General features: G+C 40.6%; 2 protein-coding genes across 3 annotated transcripts in view; one reads left to right on the top strand and one right to left on the bottom strand.

Annotated features, from left to right (window-relative positions):
- The window catches only part of LOC124877839, a 73,837-nt gene extending 72,311 nt beyond the window's left edge, over window positions 1-1,526 (bottom strand). Inside the window, exon 1 of one of the 2 annotated variants that reach the window (XM_047381412.1) lies at window positions 1,059-1,526. In XM_047381412.1, coding sequence (XP_047237368.1) covers window positions 1,059-1,097 — 39 coding nt within the window. In that variant the 5' untranslated portion in view covers window positions 1,098-1,526. The remainder of the gene's footprint in view (window positions 1-1,058) is intronic. The other variant, XM_047381411.1, reaches the window with a different exon arrangement.
- A 17,070-nt stretch (window positions 1,527-18,596) lies between these two features.
- On the top strand, window positions 18,597-20,512 carry foxb2 (forkhead box B2). The gene has a single exon (XM_047382253.1). The coding sequence runs from the start codon at window positions 19,037-19,039 to the stop codon at window positions 19,997-19,999; it is 963 nt and encodes a 320-aa protein (XP_047238209.1). The 5' UTR covers window positions 18,597-19,036; the 3' UTR covers window positions 20,000-20,512.
- Window positions 20,513-20,821: the final 309 nt, after the last annotated feature.

Below are 20,821 nucleotides of genomic sequence, written 5' to 3'. Positions count from 1 at the left end.
CTGCATTTATTCATACACTTTGTCTATTTTCATTGTGTTGACTGTATCCACCAACACTAGCCTGCAAAATGAACAGATTGGTCTTTTTCAGACTGTCAGCTTTGAATTTTATCTGACCGTTCAGAGAATTTCAATGTTTCTTTTTAAGGCACCAAAATCAGAGTAAATTACACCTTGTGAAGAACAAATAATGGTCAATCAGCTTGGGTGATACTTGAGGGTGTTCACAAGAGTTGAGGCAGGACTTTTCTGATGCCTGGCAATGTGCTTTTATATTCTATGCTTCAACTAGAGTCTCAGAAATGGACCAGAACAGCTAAAACATTGTGTGCTTTCAACACCTGCTCCTCACTGATAGGTACCTGGGTATGTTTGCAAACTAGAGGAAGTACTGTCACAATCAACTTCTATGTGTTGCTTTGTGTGCAGAGGATATGAGTACCACTATATAGCCATGCTGCGAAGAGTTAAAGAAGTACATCAGGATAGAGAAGGTTTAATGGCCCAACAATGTTAAGGCCAGCGCAGGTTCATTGAATGTTTACAGAAATATTCAAAAACATAAAAGGTTAGAAGAAATACAACTGCTTCACACTGGCTGTCATGCAGTCTCTTCTCCATTTGCATGACGTTTTTCAATGGGTTATTTGTACACACTGAGCCAAACATCAAATGCAAATTCTGAGTCAGTATTTTCAGAGCAGCCAGATACCAGGAAAGACAGAGTATCTGAACCAACTTGTTGATGTCATGTCCCCCCTCTCGATTAGAGACCAGTGTCTCGTTCAAATGCACACCCTAGTGGTCCTGTAAGCGCAACATGCTTTTTGTCTGGACCAAACACGCCTCCACTGACACAATTCTGGCGATCTACAGGTGCTTATTTGGGGGTGGGGGTGGCTGGAGAAGTGGGTGGGGGGGGACAAATATTTAGCTGTGTGCTGTCTGAGCAACAGGAGCGCAGCTTGTAGCACAGCAGAAGCACCTTCCCCGTCACGATCTCATTCATTATACCCACAAGGTGGTGTCATCAACGCCGCTGAGGGCTCTCAACTCACCCCGAGCCTGCTCTGGACCCTCCGCAAATACTCCTCCATGTCGGCCTGCGTCACTACGGCGCTGCAGCAGATCTCTCCATGGACCAGGTTTTGGGGAATAACCTGGTACGTGTACGCGTGTGTGTGCGTGTTTCTCTCTCCGCTTCCCGCTGTGCTCCTACTGCAGCACTTGTCGCCGATGAGCTATCGGTCCTCCCCCTTTTTTTTTCCTCCCTCGGAGAGAACCCGCTACACCGAGCGCGGTGGGTGTAACGGCAGGAAGAGGAGATCCGACGGAGGCGCGCTCGCTCATTGAAGCGATCAGCCGCGCTCCCTGCGGTATGAAGACCTCCCCGTTTCACCCCTCAAAGACACAGACACCCACTCAGACCCACCCTGCCCCCGCTGGCTGGCTGCCTCGGCTTCGACCAATAAAGTAATTAATTCAGGTGGTGAATGAGAAATTGTTGCTTTCCAGCATTATGCATGACACCCTCTTACTGCCAGCGGCTGCGCCTTCACTTTTCTGGTGCACAGGGGGGTAAAAATGCCGCAATATGATCCAGACCACAGATGCAATCACTGCAAGATATCTGCAATGTACCTACTGTGGGAATGCTGTAGGAAACAATTAATCTGAAAAAAATCACCCAATGCAACCACAAACCTCTCTATCTATCTATCTATCTATCTATCTATCTATCTATCTATCTATCTATCTATCTATCTATCTATCTATCTATCTATCTATCTATCTATCTATCTATCTATCTATCTATCTATCTGTCTGTCTGTCTATCTTGAATATGGTGTTACTATCACTTCCATGGCTGCAGGTGTATAAAGTTCTGTTCAGAGTCCTGACTTCAACCTTCTTGAACGCCTTTGGGATGAATTAGAGTGGAGGCTGCAATTCTGGTTTTCATCTATGAACACACTCCTAAACCTTGTGGAAGATGCTTACAGGACAGTTAAAGTTGCTACTGTTGGCAATGGTGGGTCCATTAACAAATTGGACCTTACAGATTAAGAATGGAATCTATCTATTTATGAAAAATTGGGACACCCTACAAAATCCTGTGTTTTTCTTACACATTTGGGAATTTCTTTTAATGATTTTAACAATATTGAGAAACCCAGGCATAACAATTAAGTAATAAAAGGTAAAGAAAATAGCTTTTTAAATTTTCCTAATATGGCCTCTTTTCTCATCTAGCAAGGGCAGCGCCTGTGAGTGGGCAGCAAAGCCTCTGTGACCCGTCCCCCCTTGTCTTGTGTCATGATGTCTGTTTGGATGGGTTGTACTGGAATTCTAATTTCCCCTCAGGGATCAATCAAGTATCTTTGAATTGAATTGAATTGAATATGGTCAAGTGCTTAGACCTAACAGCTTTGTCTTTGGTGAGTGTATTAATTGTACAACCTTTAGTTTGATTTGCAAATAAAATGACCATAATATCTCAATGAACTTCACATGCTGGGAGCATACTTTACATTGAGAGAACAAAGCCAATTGGGTGTGTAGTGTTTGATACATATGATTACATACTGATTACTGTAAACATTTAAATACCATGAAGACACTCGTGTGTAATGCTATGCGATGGATGCATTGGTACTGTTGGAAGACCTGGCAATAGGACAATTAGGAGGGAACGCGTTATCAGGGATCAACAAGATTTCCTGGCCCTTGATAATGGCTGGTTAATATGCTGATTTAGACTCCCTAGAGCATTGCTCTTGGATCTATGTGCTGAACTGGATCCAGTATTGGAGAGACGAACCCGCCGAAACAACACCACTCCTGCTTAATTACAGGTGTTAACCACATTTGTGTTCCTGGCAACCGGCGTGAATCAGCTGATAGGTATGTGTTTAACATAATCAACAATTAATTAACACTCTGCCTGAAGCCACTTTTAGCAACAACACAATTCTGTGAAATTATCCATAGGTCTGGGATATCACAGCCAGCGCTAAGCACAATACTGCCATCCTGGATGGCATTGTTAATGTGACCAGTTGCTCTTTTCTCCTTGATTGCCATTGTTAACCACGAGATAACTTTGATCAGCTGGCTCTTTTAAATATTTATTGACATTCATGAGGTGCTTTGCGTTGACCATTTATGGTTGAATGTGGGCTTGTAGAGGGCAGAACCGGAGGTGGAACCTTGAATGCAAACTTTGAGGTGCAGCTGTGATTTATAAAGGGGAAATTGCTTGCTGGTGTGTGTGCACATGGATTTATAAGTCTGAATTTTCTTTAGCATACACCATTTTCGGCTTCTGGGCGTGTGTACATTTTAAGTATTGATCCTTTGCAATGTTTTATAAATGAGACTCCGGATATGTGGGATAACTCAACCAATACTCACAACAATGTAAAAGTCCAAGGAACTCAGTAAGGATCTAAGGAGGATTTTTAGATTAATAAAAGTTGAGAAAAGGCTATTTGAAACAACTGCATATTCCAGCAACATCTGTTTGAACATTTACACGTTTTTAGGACCTGTTACCACATTGACAAGGAAAAGGACCCAAACTGTTGCTCTCAGATTAAATTATTCCAATATACACTGGCTTAAACCAGCCATGAATTAGAAACAGCTAGAAAATCAGTATATGTCCACAAAGCAGTTATTGTTACATCACCATGGACGGGGAGGAAATGAAGCCCCTGCTCCAAGAGTTATTTAACAAGTGAGAACACATACAAGCCAAGTGTCTTCCATGAGAATGATGAAACACATTATAAAATAAGTTTTGAATCTGGCTAAATATAAGCCTTTGGAAAGCATCAACCCTGTGACAATTCTTCCAAGGAAAGCGTAAAATATTAATCCACATTAATGTCTTTTCGACTGCAACAAAAAATGTGTGGCTGATGTGCAATCTTCTGAGAGACATTTAAATTTGTGTAACATTTTATAAATTTACTATAGAAAATGATTTAAGACTGTTCTTAAGACAGGTTTTGTCGTGTTTGGGTTTTTGGATGGACTAAAAATGCAGGTAAAGCAGAGGCAGAAAGGTGAAGTTAGGTGTCTTTAATAAAGAAATAACCCAAACTGACACTGATGAATGGATGACATGAAGGTAAAACAGGACATCATACCGGCATAGAGAAAAATGAGGAAGAGCAACAAACCAGCAGGCAGGCAAACAGGAGAATCCAGCAATGAGTAAAAACAACCTTATATACAGTGCCTTGCGAAAGTATTTGCCCCCCTTGAACTTTTCAACCTCTTGCCACATTTCAGGCTTCAAACATAAAGATATAAAATTCAAATTTTTTGTGAAGAATCAACAAGTGGGACACAATCGTGAAGTGGAATGAAATTTATTGGATGTGTCAAACTTTTTTAACAAATAAAAAACTGAAAAGTGGGGCGTGCAATATTATTCGGCCCCCTTGCGTCAATACTTTGTAGCGACACCCTTTGCTGCAATTACAGCTGCTAGTCGCTTGGGGTTTGTCTCTATCAGTTTTGCACATCGAGAAACTGAAATTCTTGCCCATTCTTCCTTGCAAAACAGCTCAAACTCAGTGAGGTTGGATGGAGAGCGTTTGGGAACAGCAGTCTTCAGCTCTTTCCACAGATTCTCGATTGGATTCAGGTCTGGACTTTGACTTGGCCATTCCAACACCTGGATACGTTTATTTGTGAACCATTCCATTGTAGATTTGGCTTTATGTTTTGGATCATTGTCTTGGAAGATAAATCTCCGTCCCAGTCTCAGGTCTCTTGCAGACTCCAACAGGTTTTCTTCCAGAATGGTCCTGTATTTGGCCCAATCCATCTTCCCATCAATTTTGACCATCTGCCCTGTCCCTGCTGACAAAAAGCAGGCCCAAACCATGATGCTGTCACCACCATGTTTGACAGTGGGGATGGTGTGTTCAGGGTGATGAGCTGTGTTGCTTTTATGCCAAACATATTGTTTTGCATTGTGGCCAAACAGTTCGATTTTGGTTTCATCTGACCAGAGCACCTTCTTCCACATGTTTGGTGTATCTCCCAGGTGGCTTGTGGCACACTTTAAACGAGACTTTTTATGGATATCTTTGAGAAATGGTTTTCTTCTTCCCAGGTGGCTTGTGGCAAACTTTAAACAAGACTTTTTATGGATATCTTTGAGAAATGGCTTTCTTCTTGCCACTCTTCCATAAAGGCCAGATTTGTGCAGTGTACGACTGATTGTTGTCCTATGGACAGACTCTCACACCTCAGCTGTAGATCTCTGCAGTTCATCCGGAGTGATCATGGGCCTCTTGGCTGCATCTCTGATCAGTCTTCTCCTTGTTCGAGATGAGAGTTTAGAGGGACGGCCGGGTCTTGGTAGATTTGCAGTGGTCTGATCCTCCTTCCATTTCAATATGATTGCTTGCACAGAACTCCTTGGGAAGTTTAAAGCTTGGGAAATCTTTTTGTATCCAAATCCGGCTTTAAACTTCTCCACAACAGTATCTTGGACCTGCCTGGTGTGTTCCTTGGTCTTCATGATGTTCTCTGCACTTTGAACAGAACCCTGAGACTATCACAGAGCAGGTGCATTTATACGGAGACTTGATTACACACAGGTGGATTCTATTTATCATCATCAGTCATTTGGGACAACATTGGATCATTCAGAGATCCTCACTGAACTTCTGGAGTGAGTTTGCTGCACTGAAAGTAAAGGGGCCGAATAATATTGCACGCCCCACTTTTCAGTTTTTTATTTGTTAAAAAAGTTTGACACATCCAATAAATTTCATTCCACTTCAAGATTGTGTCCCACTTGTTGTTGATTCTTCACAAAAAATTTGAATTTTATGTTTTTATGTTTGAAGCCTGAAATCTGGCAAGAGGTTGACCAGTTCAAGGGGGCCGAGTACTTTCGCAAGGCACTGTACAGGGGAGAAGTGAGAAGAAAGGCATGGAAAGCTGGTGAGAGTAATCATGTGGAAATTACGGAAACCTGAAACCAATGAAGGCTGAGTGGACTGTGGGAGCAAAGAAGAAAAGAGTAGGAGCAGATGGAGAGTAATGCAACAATATAAAATGAACATAAGAATCAACCCGGAACCTAATCTACAATAAATGAACTAAAACGGCAGCATTAAGAGAACATAAACAACAGGAAAAAAACAGAGATCAATAAATATAGAAACTAAAACTCATAATACTGAGGGATCACGACAGATTTAGAGCTAAACAAACTTCCAAAATCTCTATATTACAAGTCTGGTATCATTTAAAAAGTCTAAGTATACTCTGCAAAATATTTAGGTTCAAAAATATACCTTAGAGAGGGGAAATTTAAACACAAAAATGGCCCTATTTCTTAGTTCCTGTTTATTATCCTAATCGGACTTATGTGGGATTTTCATTGTTAACCAGTTTAGATTTGTTCCTTATTTGTTCAAACTTCGTTGCATTTCATTGTTTCTGTATTTATTTGTGTTTTATTTTAAAGTACGTCATGATTTTATTGCTCAAATCTAAGGTTGAATCAAAAGAACATGCTGCAGTAAGTTACTTTGATTATTAAAAACAGATGGAGTTGTGCATGAAAGCTTACAGTTGGTGGGAGATGAGCTTCTGTTCTGGGGAGGCAGTTTGATCTGAAACAAACAGGCAAGTTACTAAAGGCTTGAGGACAGGTGAATATTGTGGTAGGAGACAGAGGCAAACTTATTTTTTCTCTTTTGCAGGATTGGACAAAGGAAGATGAGCTGCACGTGATCCTGGAAGAAAAAAGGCTATGGAAGAGCTGGAAGGGGTAGGTGAATACACCACTGATTATACCAGTGTCATGATTTTTGGTAAAATACCTGACCCACATGCAAGAGCACCCAGAAGATACAGAAGATGAATATGAATTCTGGTCAGGAGGAGGTCCAGAAATTATGTAGGACAAACTATGAGGAAGAAGATCACAGGTGAGCAGCAAGTAAGGAGTTAGAATACAGTTTAGATAACAAATGTTTAATAATACGGTGGGTTTGGTGAGGTTTGGCCTGGAGGAGAATAAGCAGGGTCTAGGAGCTGTTGAAAATGTTCTATGGAGTTATCCACAGAGTTTTGGAGGGCGTACAGTTAAGAGCTTGAGGGGAGATTATGGAAGAAGTCCCCTGAGTAAAGAGCTGCAAGGAGCCAGTTGTGGGTGTAAGCATTCCAGGAAGTAACTGCAAGGAGGGTCACACAAAAAGAGTCACAAGGAAAACTGGCAGGTTCAACATTGTAGGAGACACAAAGGAGATAAAAAAGTAATGCTGGATATCATCAGAATGCTAGCAGAACACAAGAGCATTAGAAGCTAAGACTGACACTCAGGCACTGGGAGCCTGACAGGCTGCTCCTTTAAACTGCAGCTGATGTGTAATAATGATAGTCAGGTTTGCAGGAGCTCAGCAGCTCAGCTCTGCCCTGCAGAGGAGGAAAACCAGCAGCTTAGTGGAAATGCCACTCAGACACAACAGAAATTCAGAACACTGAAAAGCAGTGAGTGTAATGATACTTATTTCTGAAGGTGGAGGAGGGTGCACAAGCAGGTTGTTATGACCCAACAAGGTCATAACAACCTGCAAGTCAGTGATACAGGCAGGGTTAGGTTATGTAATTGTATCCCAAGCTTGGAATATGTTACAGAGCACTGATCAATGTATCAATTGAAAATAGAAAGAGCTCATCTTGCAAACCGACCAAAACATGGCCATCCACGTAACCTTACTGGCCAAGGCAAGCAGAGTATTAATCAGAAAAGCAGCCAAGGGCCACATGGTAACTCTGGAGGAGCTACAGCGATCCACAGGTGAGAAACTATGTTGACAGGTCAACTCTTAGCAGTGTACTCATAAAATATGGCCTTTCTAGAAGAGTGACAAGAAGAAACCCAGTGTTAAAAGAAAGTGTGAAGATGGCCCATGTGGGACAGAGCAAATATGTGGAAAAATGAACTTTGGTCATATGAGAACAAAATTAAACTTTAATCTGCAAAGACACAATGTTTGTGCACATCACACCAAAGACACCATCATCACGGCGAAACATAATGCTTGCACCATGATGGATATGTTTTTTTTCAGCAGGAAAGCTGAAGAAAAGTTGGATAGATGGATAGAGCTAAATACAGGGCAATCTTAGAAGCAAACAAGTTTGAAGCTGCAAAAGACTTGGTTAAGCTTGATTACTCATGTTTGCTTTTCAACACCTTCAAGACTTGAGAAAATCACCTGTGAAGCATGTGAATCTAGAGCATCACACCCTAAGTGTGCAGAGACAATAAGTGTGTTCGTCATTCCTTTGCTTTTTTCCCAATTCACGTGGCTCAACTGGAATGTAAATTTAAAAATGTAAAGTCAAGAACATTTGCCACTTATGTCACAAAAAACAGAAAGAGGGCATCAAAACTTCTTCCAATCTGTGGACAGTAATTGTATTTAAAACAGAATTCATTGAGCTTACTCAAAAAGAGGTAAAAAATGCCCTAATTTTAAGTTCAGGATGGTGGCGCAGTTGTTAGCACTGTTGCCTTGCAGCAAGAAGGTCCTGGGTTGACTCCCGGCCGGGGGTCTTTCTGCATGGATTTTGCATGTTCTCCCACCGGGCACTCCGGTTTCCTCCCACAGTCCAAAAACATGACTGTTAGGTTAATTGGCTTCTCTAAATTGTCCTTAGGCGTGAATGAGTGTTTGCGTGGTCGTTTGTCCTGTGTGTGTCTATGAGTACTTGCGACCTGTCCAGGGTGTACCCTGCCTCTCACCCATAGGCTGCTGGAGATAGGCACCAGCTTCCCACACTATGGAAGAAGCAGTAGAAAATGATTGTTCTAAATGTGTGATTTTGTTTATCCCTGTTGCTTCCTATTCTGTATAACAGTGTTTTTGTGTATCCAGAGTAAATCATGCATGCATCTGTCCATTGTCTTTACCTGCTTTGTCCTGCAGGGGGTTGTCGTACCTATTCTGGTAACACACTACAGTTGTGACCCAGCAAGAAATATAAAAAACACAAAAGATAGAGAGTAAATACAAGAATACCAAATTATCATTCAGCCCAGACATGTATAAAGCTGCTAATGTCACAGACCTGGATCCATGTATTGCTATCATCAAGTCTTAATTAAGTGTAGCTTAAAAGAACAAGAATTTTAACGTTATATATACATTATACATACTTTATATATCTCTCTGTGTATTTTTGTCTTTTTAGTACCACCACCAAAGAGGCGTTACATGTTTTTCCAACACATTTTTAAGTTTATCTTTTATCAGCCTGATTTAAATAATGGATCTCTTTAGTAGACAGTTTGAAAGTACGTCACTAATTTCAAAGACAGATGACATCAAATGGCATATAAACTGAATTTAACTACATTATCTTATAATTGGGATCCACTGGAGATTATGTAATTGAATTAGAATGTGTATATATGATTGTTTTGCAGTAGATTGAGTTGATTACGAATTTCTACATAACTGATATGAATTGGACTTGTTCGTCTTCACCATATAAATGAACAGAATTAAACTGAATCAAGTAAGAGAAAAATAGGCATTTTTAGCCTTTTAATAAAGTCTGTTTGCCACAATAAAAGGTCAAGCTGGTTTGACATTTTCTCCATGATAATTTTCAATACTCAGACACCATAATAAAAAAGACTGAACTTGTCCTGCCGTAACATCAGATCATTTTCGCAGAATGCAAGATGTTTGTTAAAAAATATTGTGACAGAATACTCAGCTTTTAAGGATAGTCTTCTTTTTCTGTTTAGCCTGAGCCGAAGTAAATAGTCAACAGGCAGTCACAATGGACAGCTTTCTCGCCGTTTTATGGGGAAAAATAGGAAGATATTGTCTTTAAAATATACCTCATTGCACAAATAAGCCTTGCGGCATTACGCGGTCCTAAACCGGCTTAATTTTCCATTGAAAACAATAGGCCTCGCTAATTGATTTTAATGGCTCTCTCCGCGACAATGCGCCCCTTATGAGTTGGAGAGAGAGGTCTTTAAGATTATTATTATTAGTATAATTGCCATTACCCCCACACTTTCCCTTTGCGAGTGGGAGACAGGACGGATATCTTTGCCCTTAAGCTGAGCAAATAATTATTAGAGGCTGGAAACAAACAGACGACCGTCGTTCACGCCCCCCCCCCCCCACACACACACACACACCTTTCTCCACCTTTGGAGAAGCCCCCCCCCCCCCCCCCCCCCCCCTGGCGACCCTCCTTCCCCCCATCGCCCTCATCGTGCGGCGTGCCGCTTGTAATTTATGCAAAATTAATTGATACATCTTTTATAATTGATGTGCTGTAAACTTAATGAGTAATTTATGTAATTAGTCAATTAAGGATAATTCCAACATATGCTCCATATGCCCAGAAGGTGCGCTTTACACAACTAGTTATTTGTCCAGGAGTTTGGTGCGGCGCCGAAGAATGCGGCGGACTGCCTAATTAATTTTGTTATGCAGATCAGCCGCAGTGTCTATTTAACGGCCCCCTTTGCGAAAACAGATTTAATATTGATCTTTCCCGGGCGTTTTAAGGGATGCTTTTACCCACGTTGGCCTCCGAGGGCCTTCGGAGTTACACGTCTCATGTTTTTCAGGAACCTGCAAAACAACCCTTCTCTTTATTCATCAGTTTATATAAAATATTTCCTAGCTGCTGGTGATGTAGCGCTTAAAAGGCAATTTTCCTTGCAATTACCTGATGCCTTTAAAATATGCTCTTAGTTGACACAGCTGACCTTTTGAGTGGGCTTTAAGGACCCAGACATTACAGGAGAGATGCACCGGCTAATTAATTGACACGGTTTTGAATATTCATACCTAATACAGCGAGCTTGCCCTTAATTACATTGTTGGACTTTTCTCCAAGGAGGCTAAATCACGGAAGGCTTAATTATTGTAATGTATTCGAAGGCCCGCAGGGGCACCGGGGAAGACAGGAGCCGTCAAGGACCCAGCCATGACACCTGGCCAGAGAAGAAAAAACACAGAAAGCAGCTTTTTGTTGTTCTCTCCGCCTGGCAGGATCCGGAGCAGGGGGATGAAGTTTGTTTACATCCTTGTAGGATTCACCAGAGAGTGTTTGAACAGACAGACAGCCGCCGGACTCCCCTCTCAGCAATTAATCAACAACAGCGCCTCTCTTCGCGCAGTGTGTTGTTCTTGTCGTGTGTTTTCGGTGCCGAAGTAGTTCGTGTTTGCGCGGGGAGCAGACGAGAAGCGCGCTGATTATTGTGCGCTACGGAACACATGATTTATTGCTGGGAAAGTCTGAAAGTGCAATCGAGCAAATTTAACAACGAGGCTGTATTTAAATATGCCATCGTTTTCTATTTGCTTTCTGAAGGGAAATCAGGTCGGTTTTTGCCCAGATACCTTTCTCTGGTCGCTTCAATCAGATGAAAATGACATAGAAACTAGAAAACTCCTGCGGACATCTGTGATTGTGCCTGCTACTTTGAGCCTACCTGTTCAGCGCCATAATGAATATTTTGTTTCAGAGGTAGGCCCAAAATGCGTGACCTTTGGTCTTTACACTGAACCTTAATTTGTCATAATTACATGCAGGAAAGCAAGACTTTCACTTTGAAGTTCCTATCAGCTTTAGTTTCACTGTTTTCATGCTTGTAAGGTTTAGGTCTATTACTAATCTAGATTTTCAATAATATAACTCATAATTCATTCCTAGGGCTGTTATTTTAAAGAGCATACATGACTTATTTTGAAAGACATACATTTCCACCTCAAAAATCAGAACTATGAAAACTCATGTATTTTATTTTGAAGAGTGCATTTAGCTTTATTATGAAAGGTAAATATTTCAATTTTAGCTGTGATAGTCTAAACTTTGAAATATTGCAGCGTTTATTTGCAAAAGTTCAATCAAGCTAATTTAACAACGTTTTACTGAAATATTCCATCTCTTTTCTTCTTGTGTTCTGAAAGACAATCAGTATTCCTGTTCATACTTAGACCTTTCTACTGTCTATGTTAAAGACATAGACAGTAGAAAGGTTAAACCTACTGTGCAAAAGCTCATTAGTAGTCTGGAACCTTCCTTTGTTATGATTATATTGAGTCTTTTATTTTGAAAATTATCTTAAAATTCCTTTAATTTGTTCCATCCATCCATTTATTTTCAAAACCAGGGTTGTGGGGGGCTGGTGCCTATCTCAAGTGGTCATTAATTAAGAGGCAGGATACACCCTGGACAGGTCGCCAGTACATCACAGATCAACACAGAAACACAAAGGACAAATAACCATGCACACAGGTTGCACGCCTATATCTAAGGGTTATTGAGAATAACCAATTAACCGAATAGTCATGTTTTTGAACCCTGGTAGGAAACTGGAGTACCCAGAGAAAACCTACGCATGCGCGTGGGGAACATTTAAACTCCATGCAGAAAGGAGGATAAATAATTCTCAGTTTCTCATTTTTAAAAACATAACTTTAATGGATGCTTTTAAATGTTCTTTGTTTCATAATTGATACACAAGGATTTGTTTTTATAAAAGACATGCATTATAAAACACATAGGACATTTAAACTGCATTTCTAACTTATTTTTTGAAATTATATTTATTTTGTGCAGTTTGCATTGAAAACCTATACATTATATTAAACAGTAAATAATAGGTCATGAAATGTGACACATCATGGTTATGGGATATAGAGATCGCTGGCGTCATGGTTTTTACTTCAAAATAAATAATTTTTAATAAAATGTCTTTAAAATATAAGTTTCCACTAGTGTACAAAATCCCTTTAATTAAATGTTACACACATTTCACTGTTTCGGTGCATCTAAAGTAACCATTACTACAAATGGGTGGTCCTTACCTTTTTAGTTTAGGTGATTTTGTCATACTTAAAGCTAGTCCATAAAAAACCAGGCTAATTTAAAAACTTTAAATTATTTAACAACATTTTTTATTCAGAAAAAAATATATTGACAGCCTAATTGCACTAATTTGCATCTACACTTTAACCTTGCAAATCACAAGTTTTTCTTTTTGTAGGATTACAGCTAAGATTTTACTTTTGTAAACCTCGCGCTCTCAAGTTTTAGGGCTTTGTGAAGCTGCCTCGTTTGCCTTTGAATTGTTAAGCAAAAAAGCATGATCAGTTCTATTGGTTTTCACAAATTCAGGTTCAAGATGTTGTTGTTACACATAGGGTTCAAATGAAAACCACTGCAAGAACAGAGAAATTTGTTCTATTACTCATGGCACCTAGAACAATAACAAGAAGGACATTTCATACTTCACAAAAGCTATTCAGTTCAATTCAGTTTTATCTATATAGCGCCAATTCACAACACGCGTCGTCTCAAGGCACTTCACAAAGGGTTTGGAATGGTATAGGGTTATTGGGGAGGTTAGAATAAACTACTGAGTGTTATAGTTTGGCCACTTTAGAATGGGCTATGTGTAGGGGTACTAAGTAAAATAATAAAATGATAAAGTTTCTCCATCTAGAGCCCACTGGTGGCCATTGTTATAATAAAAACCACAAGGATTGGGGATACCTCTCTCTGTCAGACTGATTATAACCATTGGAAAAGAGAAGGGGTCGCAAAGGTAGCAGAAATGGAGGGTGTGTTTGCACCTCAACCATAACTGAGCCGGTTTAGGCTAAACTTGACTCCCCCGTACTCCATCCAACAGGGAAGGAGGAAAGCAGAGGTAAAAATAATTGGAGAGTGTTGTTTCCTGTTGCATTGTGTGAAAGGTGGGTAACTTTAAAATGGGCTAAGTCAGTTCAATCGAATCATATAGATTTCAAGTCAGGTACATGCATTCCACTTAATCCTAACCATTGAACAGTGCAGTCAGATTCAGTTATCTATTCAAATTGGTTAAAAAGTTTTTCTATCTAAGGAAACTCAGCAGATTGCATCGAGTCAGTGACTTGTGGCAGGTACTCCTCCTGGATGAGCATGTAGAGACAGTGGACAGTCACTGGCGTTGACTTTGCAGCAATCCCTCATACTGAGCATGCATGTAGCGACAGTGGAGAGGAAAAACTCCCTTTTAACAGGAAGAAACCTCCAGCAGAACCAGGCTCAGTGTGAGCGGCCATCTGCCACGATCGACTGGGGGTTTAGAGAGAACAGAGCAGAGACACAAAAAGAACAAAGAAGCACTGATCAAGGAGTACTTTCTATGGGAATGAAAAGTAAATCTTAATGGATGTAGCTCTTTTAGTGGTTTCATCTAGGAAGAAAAATCAAATAAACTCTGAGGCAGTTTTCAAGTTTAGAGTATGAGAGAGAGCACATACAGTTAGTCACTGTAAAAGCTCCGTCAGTAGCTATGTCTAGGCGAAAAATAGGGTTAAACACTGAATGACAGAGCCAAGTGTATCATCGGTAGAAGCTGAGGATTAAGTTGCTGGCAGCAGAAGCTTGGACGATGCCCCCCTCAGGAAGGTGTCACAGGCAGACACAGTCAGGCCAGGTGTAGCTTCTAGGAAGAGAAAAGAGAGAGAACATAAAATTAAAAGCTGAAATAACAGCAAATAATGCAAAATTGGAGAGTAGTATGAGAATGTAGCAAAGAGAGTAAAAGTGGTCATTATGTCCTCCAGCAGCCTAAGCTATAGAGATAGCTCAGGATAACCTAAGCCACTCTAACTATAAGCTTTATCAAAAAGGAAAGTTATAGGAAAGGCAAAAACTAAAGTGCAGAACTCCCAGAAAGGGCAAAGAAAATGTTCTTCCCAGAATGTGTGGCAAGAATGAGCTTCTAGAACTCCCACACCAGATCTGCAAGGAAATAGAGAGTGAACAAATTTCTGTTTTTGAGGAGTATGTATGTTCTGTTACGTTGTTACAATGCAACATTTTTTTATTTAAGCATAAAACCTAATTGTTTAAACATGAACGCTTTTAAATTGCAATTTTTATTCAATTTGTTCAGTTTATGGATGGAAAGTGAAGAGGCAGTTTTTTCCACAATGCATTGTAGTTTAAGGTTCAATAAAAGGATTCTCAACTTAAGCTACATATTGTTTTTAAAAAAAAGTACAAAAATAAAGCTTTTAGAAAAATCCTCTAATTGTTCTTTTTTATGTATTTTTCAAACAGCAACAGAGTCTGTTAAAATGTCTGTTACGGATTACTCTGACTGTTATGTCAGCCTTATGATTAAAGTTTAAATTAATAGACTGAGGAACTGACTGAAAAACATCATGGTTTGTCACTAACAGTTGATCATGGGTCCTGAACCCTGACCAGTTGAGGACCATTGGACTGCATGATTGTATCCCATTGACAGTTGAAGCGTGAAAACATCCAGGCTACTCATAAAAGCTAAACTTATTCAACAACAAAATGTTTTACTCAGCAAACAAGTCTTCACAGTGTAGCTTGACTGATTTAGATGTTGAATGTCAAGCATTTAAAATATAGTAAAATATAGTACAAAAATAAGTTTTAAATAAACGTTATTTGTAAAACTTACCTGTGAGAAGAATGGTGCTGTGACCTCCCCCCTGTTGGTAACACCTAATGCTTAAACTAAAGGTGGTTTTTCAAAACCTCTAATCCCTTTAGGAAACGTCATAAATACAGATCTGATAAAAATATGCATTGAGCCTCTAAAATACTATTACATTTCTTCGTCTACATATACCCTAAGAAGACTTCCTTTTTTCCTATATTTCACACAAAACCTGATGATATTGTGCCAAATCTGATGAATCTGTGCCAAAGATGCATGTATTTTGTGCACTGCAACAGAGTGAATGGATGTATATGGGGCCAGTGATTGCCTGGTGAAAGGGAAACATTGGGGAAAATTCTCTCCTGCTGCAGTAACAAAATCATAGTGATAAACAGAAGAGATTTAATCCAGCTTGTTTTTGAAATAATGTGTGAAAATTAACTGCATCTTCTCTAAAAGAAGATACAACACAGATATAGCCATGTTTTTCCCACTTTCATTTAGTTAAGTATGTCCTGCTGCTTTACTTCAGCAGCTAACACAAACAAAACACACACACAAAATTGAAAGGATTGTACTAATATATAATTTAATTCACCTTGGAAAAACAACCCCTGCAGATAAAGGATATTATTTTAACAGTACATGATTGAAAAATGATGCTGCTGTTTTATGGAAATTTGGGCTGAGAAAAAAAAACAGGATCATAAAAGCCTCTCCAATTGTAATGTGATAACATACTTTTTAACCCTATAATGTGAAAAGTATAATTTTTGACAAAGAAATGCTTGAGTCCTCTTCCTCTTTAACAGCGTTGATACTTTCATCAAAAACTCCTTAGTGCAGCAAGTTCTAGTCACAAGTTGGAAAACCAGCAGGATTTGCTAATAGTTGTGGTCTTAACTGCTTTCAGCAAAATATGTTGATAACCATATATTTCTCTTTATTTTATACATTAAATACTTGTTTGTTTTGGTTCATAAATAAGGTTTGTACAGTAGGATATTGTGTTTTCTAATTATTGAAAAACAATTTGTCAAAATTGGTAATGAATAGTTTATAAATTAAACTTTTACTATATATTTTCCTACCTGCTGCAGTTGGAACTCATTTCTCAGCAAGCTCCATTTTCACTATCCAGAATATTCAGCAACAACTATTCTGTTGTATTTCTCACTGGGAACTTGAGAAAATTCAACTTCAAAGTACAAATAGAATGCATTGGTATTTTATTTTATTCTCCTGGTTTGGAATCCCAGGTGGGCTCTTTCTGCAAGTAGCTTGCATTTTCTTTCCATGTATGCATGCTTTCTCTCTGGGTACCCCTGCTTCCTCAGCACAGTCCAAAAACATTCAAGATAGGCTAATTGGTCTCTCTAAATTGCCATTGGGTGTGATTGTGTGCTTGCATGATGAAGATTTCAAGCATTTCCAAATGGACAGTTTGTTAAAAACAATCAATAAACAAGTAATTTTCTTTTTAATTGTATTTTTTAAAATAACTTTTTCTTGTACAAGGTTTGAAAACAGGGGTCTCCCAGCCCCGTCCTGGGGTCCAAATCCGTGTTTTGTCCAGACTGCAAAGCATTTCTCATTTACTATGTATTCCTGCCCGCTGCCGCGTCTGACTTTTAAACAGGCGCCACGGACAGCTATGTGGCTCATCAACATTCTGGTCCAAACTCCAAACCAGCTGGTGGCGATAATGAACCACATTGTTGTATGCCAACCGCCAGAAAACGACAAAGAAGAATCTGTGCAGGGTCTTTGAGCACGGGTTAATAATGCTCCTTTTCTACTAGCTTGTTTTAGGCAGCGTAGCTCCACTCAACTCGGTCTCTTTTACTCGGTACACTACCAGTTGTGTTTCCACTGACCCATTGACAGCTAGAACCATGGCAACTGAAGCTCCGCCTCCAGTCATCAGTCTAGTGCGCTGTGGCGCTATTAACTGTTCAAAGCTGCTAATTACTAGCTAGGGAGCTCGCACTTGCTCACAGTACATTGACTTGATGGTGCACAGATGAGTGAGTAAAAGAAGATGGCTTCGTCAAAAATACGTAAAGTGGACAATGAAAATCACACATTTAAGGATGAATGAACAGAAGCAGACGCTTTCCTTTTAACTTCCGTCGGGTGTAAGTCCAGTCTGCCTGATATGTTCTGAATCAGCTGGACTTATAAAGAGTGGAAATCTAAAGAGACATTATAAAAACTAACATAGGAACTTCAACCAAAGCTATCCGCCTGGGTCTGACGGTAGGACAAGGAGAATAAATGAACTGAGTGGATAGTATGAGAGAGCTACATGGCTGATAACACGGTCTCTTACAGCACAACAGTGAGCATGAGAGTGTTCACTGTGAGTACATTGGAGTTTAGTAAAACACAAAACACCTTTCACTGACTGGGAAATGATCAAAAAGTGCATGGAAGCTGTGAAAGAAACACTTTTAGAATTGAAAGACGAAAAACAACTTAAGAAAAGGTTAAGCAAATTGCCATGCCCACCACCAGCAAAACAAGGAGAGCAGAACTGCTATACCAAGATGTTCAGACCCAGCTCGACTGTGCCATTCAAAGTGCGTTTAATATTGGTACTTAATTTGGATTGCACTTTTCTGTTCAGCAGATGATGTCATGGGCAAATGAATAATTGATCAGTAGTTAAAAAAACAAAAACTCTGGTGTTAATTAAAGGTTAAATAAAAATTAAAGAAAATATATTTGTCAGTTGATTTAAAGTGTTCAGACCGAAAGTGTTTGGATGATGGAGGTAGTGGACCTCGTGCTATTTTAGTTGGGGACCTCTGCATTAAAGTGTTGAGAAAACGGTGAGGTTAAAGGTCAATGTCATGGAAAAACAAAGGGGTGGATTTGTTTAAGAGGGTACACTTTAAGCACAGCCGATATCTGTCACTACAGGGTGTTTTATGCGGGGCTCTTTGATTGGCAAACTGCAGATTAGAACCAAACCCCTCCTCTCTTGACTTTACCCCATATCTTCTCTGTCTTCTTACCGCCCTCACTTCCACACAAACACACACACAGATCCACGCATACACACAACCCTCTGCTCACTCCTGACGTGTCCCCTAAGTGTCTGGATAACAGATAATAGAGCCGACGACCTGCAGGGGGGCTTACAAAAACAGAGCGCGGCGAGTGGGAGCTTCGCACATGAGGAGAGGATGAAAGAGGAGAGGAGCCACGCACAAACCGCCCCTGCCAAGCGATAGGAACTCACAGGACCTCTCAACTTTTGCGCACGAAGGCTAAGTTTTGCGCACAACTTTAAAGAGCGTCTTTTCAGCGAAGAGGCAGTCATAGAAAGTTATGTGTGGATGCACGCACTACTGAGGATCTTACCTGTCAGCCGCAGGCCTTCTTGTTGGTATAACCTAATTAATCTAATTGGATGGCTCAGATTTTCGGAACCAATCAACTGGATGGGGATTAAGTGTCAAGTAAGCAAACGCGCAGAATATAACTAAAAAGGTATTTATTTAAAGCAGAAACTTTGGAAGATCAGAAACAGCTATGCCCCGTCCTGGGAAAAACTCATACAGCGACCAGAAGCCGCCTTACTCCTACATTTCACTGACAGCGATGGCCATCCAAAACTCCCCCGACAAGATGCTGCCTCTGAGTGACATTTACAAGTTCATCATGGATCGCTTTCCATATTACAGAGAGAACACCCAGAGGTGGCAAAACTCCCTCCGACACAACCTCTCCTTCAACGACTGCTTCATCAAGATCCCCCGGCGGCCCGATCAGCCTGGGAAGGGCAGCTTTTGGGCTCTGCACCCAGACTGCGGGGACATGTTTGAAAACGGCAGCTTCCTGAGGAGAAGGAAGCGCTTCAAGGTGCTGCGCGCCGAGCACATGGCCTGCAAGAGTTCCCCAATGATGCACTACTTCCACCATCACCATCACCACCACCCGGGCAGCAAGCTAGGCGCGGCACCGGCTCACCCTGAACACCCAGTGGCCCCTGCAGGCGTGGGTCGGCTCCCTCACTTCCAGAGCTACGGGGGGATCACCTGCGCGCAGCCCGGCGGGTTCAAACACCCGTTCGCCATCGAGAACATCATAGGAAGGGACTACAAGGGCGTGGTGGCCGGTGGGCTTCCTCTCACCTCGGTCATGCACCATCTGGGTTACCCGGTGCCCCCTCAGCTCAGCAGCGTGGTCAGCTCCATGTGGCCACACGTCGGCGTGCTGTCAGAGTCCATGAGCGGCGTGCCCGTGCCCGCGCCATCATCTGAGTACGCGCCCTTCAGCGTGTCCGCAAAGGGCCTGTACCACAGCGCCAGCGGGCCGACCCTGCCCGCGGTCCCTGTGCCGATAAAGCCGACCCCGTCTCTAGGCCCGATGCCCGGTCTAGCGGGGCTGCAGACCGGCCCGACCCAGCTCTGCTCTCCGGGGTCAGTGATGGAGAAGAGCGATCTGCTGGATGGGAAAGGGACCCCGCTACACCCGGCTCTTCTGCTGTCCTAACCGGGTAAACCGCGGGTTCGTTTCAGCTCTTTTTTCAGTTTAGGTCGCTCAGAACCTGAGAGACCGCGATAAATAAATCAGAACAGGCCCATCATAGACACTAACCTAACTTCAACTGTTGTAATATATATAACTGTACTCTAATTAATTCTTCATTTAGACCTTTGTGTTTAAAAATCCTAATTAATTTGCACACTTTGTAAGGGCATTTGCCACTAATGTGGCGAATAATAATCAGACAAGCAGAACCCAAAGAAAGCTTTCATTTAAAAGACTTTCCTAAATGCAAAATAACAAATGTTTCTATTTTTTGCTGTCATTCTACTTATTTTACTGTAAATCATTGCAAGTCTGATGACTAAAGTAAAAGTAGGCCATTGTTCTTTTAAAAAAATTATATTTAATTTGGCCTGTTGCACTTTTTTGTCTGTCCCTTAGCAGTTTAATAAACATGTTATGTCTGTATTATAACGCTATTTACCTGAAGATATTTATAAAGAATTTGAAACTGAATACTGTCTTTTGTAATTTTTTCTTAAACATTTATTTTACATTTCCGCACTATAGGAATTTGCACATTTGAATCCTAAAGGCAAACCAGGATAAATTCCTCGAAACAAAAAAAAATAAAAAATACTTCTGACATTAGTAAATTCCTGTGAGATTAAATTGGGTTGTGACTGACAAGGCTTGCATTTACAAATAATTGCTCTGATTTTAAACGATATGGCTAAGAATTAGGCCGCTGTTCAAAATATGTATTATGTGGGGTTATATCAGCTTCTTATATATCAAATAAAAAGTTACATAGAGCCCAAGTGA

The sequence above is a fragment of the Girardinichthys multiradiatus genome, chromosome 12 (genome assembly GCF_021462225.1).
Source record: "Girardinichthys multiradiatus isolate DD_20200921_A chromosome 12, DD_fGirMul_XY1, whole genome shotgun sequence".
Classification (NCBI taxonomy): Eukaryota; Metazoa; Chordata; class Actinopteri; order Cyprinodontiformes; family Goodeidae; genus Girardinichthys; species Girardinichthys multiradiatus.
Note: the sequence above shows the minus strand (reverse complement) of the source record. Positions and strands in the feature narration are given on the sequence as shown.

Excerpts from the sequence above, each read along its gene's own strand:
- foxb2 (XM_047382253.1), top strand. The coding sequence starts at position 19,037 with ATGCCCCGTCCTGGGAAAAACTCATACAGCGACCAGAAGCCGCCTTAC.